This window comes from Diabrotica virgifera, chromosome 3, assembly GCF_917563875.1.
Source record: "Diabrotica virgifera virgifera chromosome 3, PGI_DIABVI_V3a".
NCBI classification, from domain to species: domain Eukaryota; kingdom Metazoa; phylum Arthropoda; class Insecta; order Coleoptera; family Chrysomelidae; genus Diabrotica; species Diabrotica virgifera.
The window spans coordinates 75,841,544-75,847,543 of NC_065445.1; the positions used below are offsets into that span (position 1 = coordinate 75,841,544).

The 6,000-nt window shown below is 33.8% G+C and overlaps 1 protein-coding gene across 3 annotated transcripts in view; it reads left to right on the plus strand.

The window, feature by feature from the left end:
* LOC126881149 (phenoloxidase-activating factor 2-like) overlaps positions 1-4,160 on the plus strand; it is a 38,883-nt gene extending 34,723 nt beyond the window's left edge. For 2 of the 3 annotated variants that reach the window (XM_050645218.1, XM_050645220.1), the window contains exon 4: positions 3,721-4,160. In XM_050645218.1, the coding sequence (XP_050501175.1) occupies positions 3,721-4,064 (344 nt within the window). In that variant the 3' untranslated portion in view covers positions 4,065-4,160. The remainder of the gene's footprint in view (positions 1-3,720) is intronic. The other variant, XM_050645219.1, reaches the window with a different exon arrangement.
* Positions 4,161-6,000: the final 1,840 nt, after the last annotated feature.

Here is a 6,000-nt window from a genome sequence, read left to right on the forward strand (position 1 = left end):
ACTCCTCTTTGCAATAGATTAACTGTGTATGCAAATAAAATAAAACATGCAATTAGATGATAAAATAAATACACAAAAGAAGAATAAGATAAATTTACTGATTCGTTAATCTATTTTGATTAAACATGTTTAATATAGACTTGTACTAAATTTTTTAACAAATAAAAAATTATGCACTATCAACAAACATAACAAAAATTAAAAAAAAATGTAATGTCTATATTCAGTATCTCATATTATTGTGTAACTTTCCTAACTTGAAATAACTTCACTTAAATCGGTTAACAAAAGAAAGCAAATGTACTCACAATAACTCAGATTGAACTGTAAAGCAAATTAACTGGACGTTCACCTTCTATGTAGGCCACTCTTGAATGCAAGGGGACAGAACAATCTGAGATACAATTGAATTAACGCTGTAGGACTACCTACTAACTTTAGAATTTACTGGGAATACATTTAGAATTGACCTTGGAACTAACTGGATTAACCTCGGCGTTAATTTGAGATTAACATAGGATTGATGTTGGACCCTAATTTAAATGAGAAAACGCGAAAAAATTTGACAAAATCAAATGCGAAGTGAAACAAGATATAAATATAAAGAATTGAAAAAGGTAGGACCCACTACTAGTAGATACATTTTAGTATAAACATTATAGTATACCTACAAAGCCAAAATAAATATAGATAAACTGAATAAAATACTCTGTAATTGGAAAATAATCATGTTTAGTAAAAGATAATGACTCATCGTTAATGGACAATTATTGGTAATACAAAGTATTATGTTATAAAAAATAATCAGCGCTTTTTATAAAAGCAATAATTACACCTCAAATGTAGAATTATATTTAATGTTGTTCTGAAGCTATTTCGTTGTGACATTTTTATAATAAACTATTTTCAATGGGAAATAAGCTACAATTTTACCAAAAAAATGATTTTATTAACGTTTCGACGCCCAAGTCGGGTGTCGTTGTCAAAATACAAAATAATACTAAATTAAACAAAAATGTTGTTGCTTAGTAAAAAATTCTTCTAATAATTTATTTAATCTGACTCAGGGCCGGCGATAAGGGGCCTGCAAGGGATGCACTGCAGGGGGCGCCAAACTGAGCTTTTTGTTCTGCTGGTGCTATACAAAATATCAATTTAAAAAACCGAAGGGCGCCTATGCTAGTGTTGCAGGCAGGCGCCTTATACCCTAGCACCGGCACTGAATCTGACTCATTTACATCGGCAGTTCAGACACGTATTATATATTTTAAAGTAGAATACGTTAAAATGATATTGTCAATATTGCTGAGTTGCGTTCCTGGAACGACTTTACTAAAAGATAGTTCATTTGATTACATGAAATCAACCCAACTCAAGAATATTCGCCACAAAAAATCATAGCATGTGATCTGTCTTTAAAAAGACAACCAAATGCAACGGTGGCAGTAAAATTTTCGCGCTAGAGATTCCATAGTAAAACACGAGGGAAATCATAGTAAATAGACAAGAGAGAAAAAAATAAAAAAAAGGATATTCTTGAGTTAGGTTGATTTCATGTAATCAAATGAACTGTATTTTAGTAAAGTCGTCCCAGGAACTCAACTCTTCAATATTGGCAATATCACTTTAAAGTCTTCTACTTTAAAATATATAATACATGTCTGAATTGCCGATATAAATGAGTCAGAATAAATAAATTATTAGAAGAATTTTTTACTAAGCAACAACATTTTTCTTTAATTTAATATTATTTTGTATTTTGATAACGACACCCGACTTGGACGTCGAAACGTTAATAAAATCATTTTTTTTTTTTTTGTAAACTTGTGGCTTATTTCCCACTGAAAATAGTTGATTGTAAAATTATATATTTTTCCATGGAGCATTTTGCTGATCTTGCTCTTGCATCTGTTTGTGGAAAAGTTTTTCTTGCAGCTACATTTGACAAAACCTTGACTTGATCCAACTGAACCTCTCGTAGCTAAAACCCTTAACGATATTTCAGAGCCTTAGTTTATATCTACTACCTCTAAAAAGTTTGATGGAAAATGTCGAATTCTGATCTGAAAGAAACAGAGACATTAATACCCCAAAAAGTTAGACAAATTATATCTAAAATATCGCTAAGGGTTGCAGCTACGACAGATTAAATTGAATCGGACAAGGTTTTGTCAACTGGAACAAAAACTGTTGCACAAACAGATGCAAGTGCAAAAAGGCAATGATACTTCGCAATTCTAAGTGTCATCAAAATACTCCATGGAAAAATAAATAATATTTTTTTTAATTGAGGTATAATTATTGCTTTTAAAAACACGCTGATTATTTTTTATAATATGATTGTTTGTATTACCAATTGTCCATGAGTTTTAACGACGAATCATTATCGTTTTAATAAAAATGATTATTTTCCCATTACAAAGTATTTTATTCAGTTTATCTATTTATTTTGGCTTTGTAGGTATATTATTCTGATTGCTCAAGATCATGACGAATTAAGTTACATGACGCGGAAGCTAATAGAAGAATATAACAAATGGGGTCTCGAAGTCAACATTAAGAAAACTGAAGCCATGTGTATTGGAGGAACAAAGCAGTCCATTACATTAGACGATGGGGTAGAAATTAAACACTGCGATGAATACAAGTACCTGGGCATAAAGATAACTCAAGATGGAACACTTGATGCTGCTATAAAAGACAGAAACATACAGGGTAGAAAAGCCATATCCATGACGAACGGCATTCTGTGGGACCAGACAATATCTAAAGCGAACAAACAGCTCATATACAAAATAGAATACTTAAAAGTATAATCACATTATGGCAGTGAAGTTTGGCCACTGAAACAAATAGCGCAGAAAATGTTACTAGTAACAGAAATGGACTTCTGGAGAAGAGCAGCAGGCAAATCAAGAAGAGATCGGATACCGAACGAGAGAATACGAGAAATGATGGGAGTAACACATACAATACTTGATGACATAAAAACAAAACAACTGGTATGGTACGGCCATGTACAGAGAATGCCAGATGACAGGATCCCTAAACAGATTTTGGCATGGACACCACAAGGGAGAAGAAAAAGAGGAAAGCCGAGAAGAAGCTGGAGGGAGGGAATTGAAAAAGAACTAAAGGAAAGAGAAATCCCTCCAGGCCTATGGTTAAATACAGAAGAATGGCGGTTAGGAGTCAGAAGGCGTCGGAGAACGCTGTAAACCGATAGTAGTAGTAGTAGGTATATTATATGTTTCTACTAGGCGGTACTAGTAGTGGGTCCTGCAGTGTCCGTATTAATATCAGGATAAACTAGTTTATGGCCTAGGCCTTAAACTGGCCTAGGCCAAACTGGTTTATCCTAACGAGTTCAGGACAAACTAGTTCGGCCTAGGCCAAACTAGTTTGTCCTGAAATCGGGTTTGGCCTGTAATATTAGCACTGATTATTTGTTTGCAATGGAATGCCAAAGTGATATCTTACACTATCGCCATATGGCACACTCTTGGCCAATGCCAATGGCACCTACAACCTAATTTATTAAGTCATCGTATATATTGGAGAGATCTTTTATATCAGTCTTATTGTTGATACAGTTTTGATCTTTTTTTGTGGGAGTCAACTTAAATATACATCTTCTGTTATAGTACTTTTCTTGTTCCAAAATTTATATATTTTCAAAATCAATAGAATGTAATAAGGAGTCAGCTTATTTAATAAAAGTCGTTTTTATTTCAGGTATCAAAGTTTTAAAAAAAGTTGAATTACCAATTGTACCGTTCCATAAATGTGAAGAACAACTCAGAAAAACGAGGTTGGGAGCTGGTTTTATTTTGAACGAGTCATTCATGTGTGCAGGTGGAGAGAAAAACAAAGATGCCTGCAAAGGAGATGGAGGAAGTCCTTTGATGTGTTTACTTCCTGGACAAACGAGATATTTCCATATGGGAATCGTTTCTTGGGGTATCGGGTGCGGGACCGAAAATGTTCCCGGTGTATACGCCAGTACTATAAAATTGAAACCTTGGATAATGGAAGAACTGAAGAAAAGAAATTTAGAGTTATAGGTTTTTGTTTTGTATTGTATGGAAGAGTTGAAAAAGAGAAATTTGGAATTATGGATTTTTGTACTTTGTATATAATATACGCTTTTTCACATTTTATGCTGTCGTCTTATTGTCTCAAATTGTATGAAATAGGTATATTTAAAAAATAATAAAATGATAACAAATACAATTAAATTAATGGTTTAAATAATAGGTACTCTCCTGAGAGACCGAAGACGTTCGGATACAATTAGCGTCTCTTTTTAAAGTTACTTGAAATAATACCGGTTAATCAGGCAGGTTTCGGACCCAAAAGAAGCTGCGCAGATCAGGTTCTTTCACTTACCACATTTATTGAGGCAGGGTTCCAGAGAAAACTTAAAATGCAGCCGCATTCATAGACCTAACAGCGGCCTACGATACAGTCTGGAGAGAAGGCATGATATACAAGCTCTTCCGTACGATCCCCTGTAAATCCACCGCTCGAATAATCGGGTCCTGGTGAATTCGTAACTATTTTAATCACCCATCCTAATTACAGGCCAACTGGTAACTCTTGCGCGCAGATAATTTCGCGGTAACCCATCAAGTACCGGTGAATTTGTAACTTACTTTTCTAAGTAATTACTAACGATGTTGATAATCTAATACCGGTATTCCAGGTATGTACCTGTATAAATTACCCTCTTTGAAGGTGGTGTAAAAGTTATTTATCATTTATGTATTATGTATTATCTCTTGGACGAGTTACATGAGAAAGTCGAAATAAATTTTGTTAAAATGGCTGAAATACTTGTAGCAGATTTCGTAATGAGTGAACGTGGATAAAGTTAGGTGACAACTTCAATTATTATAATCGACTTATGATCCTTCTCAAATATACTCGGAACATTAATAAAAAAATTAAAATATTAAAAAATTTTGAAAAACATCGATTTTTTTCTACTTTCATTACTTATAACTTTAAAACGATTGATTTTGGAACAAAGTCGTAGTGAAATAAAATAAAGATAATTGAATTTTGTTTGATATACGACTGGTTAAAAATGTCTTAAATTATTACCCTTCCTGCAAAATAGCAATAAATACAAAGTAAGGGGGTAAAATAAGCCTGTTTTTATTCAGTGTTTTTCAACAACTTTGGTTGCATTTAGAACCTTCTTAATTCTATTATAAAATCCTTACAATATACTTAAATTGTCCACCAAATTTAATTAAAATGGACCTGATAGACTTTGCATAATAATTTTGCAATCTAATTTTTTTTAAAAAGTTCAAATTTTTTAAAAACTTTCTGAACAAAAAGTAGACCATTTAGAGGTTCGCAAATTTTTTTAGATAGGGAGCGTTCAAGTATTACGTAACGCGATTTTTAAAGATTTTTGACCCCCTTCCCCCCTGCGTAACGCACTGTAATGGGCGTTTAACTATTACGTAACGCAATTTTTTAAGATTTTTGACCCACCTCCCCAACCTGCGTTACGTAATACTTGAACGGTCCCATATAAAGAGGCACTCTACCTATCCAATAAACTTTACATAATTAAAATCGGATTATCTAAGCGGCCTCAGCACTGTTTTAAAATTATAAACAATTCTTTGGCTTATAAACAAATACAGTGAGGACGCTTGAGACAGAATAAATTCATTTTTTCGAGAATGGGCAACTCTGGAGATAAATCCGAAACAGGTCGATTTTTCTTTTTTTTTTCTAATTATAAATTTTTTGGCGTATATATCAAACCAGTGACGTCATCCATCTGGGTATGATGACGTAATCCAGTGGTTCCCAACCTTTTATGTCTGGCGACCACCTTCTGATGTTTTTTCATATTCGCAACCCATCCCTCACCCATGATGATATATAATGTACGCTACTCAGCTACTGTAAGAGCCACGCCGGGACCCACCTGAAATCTGCCCGCGACCCACTAGTGGGTCACGACCACAACCCACC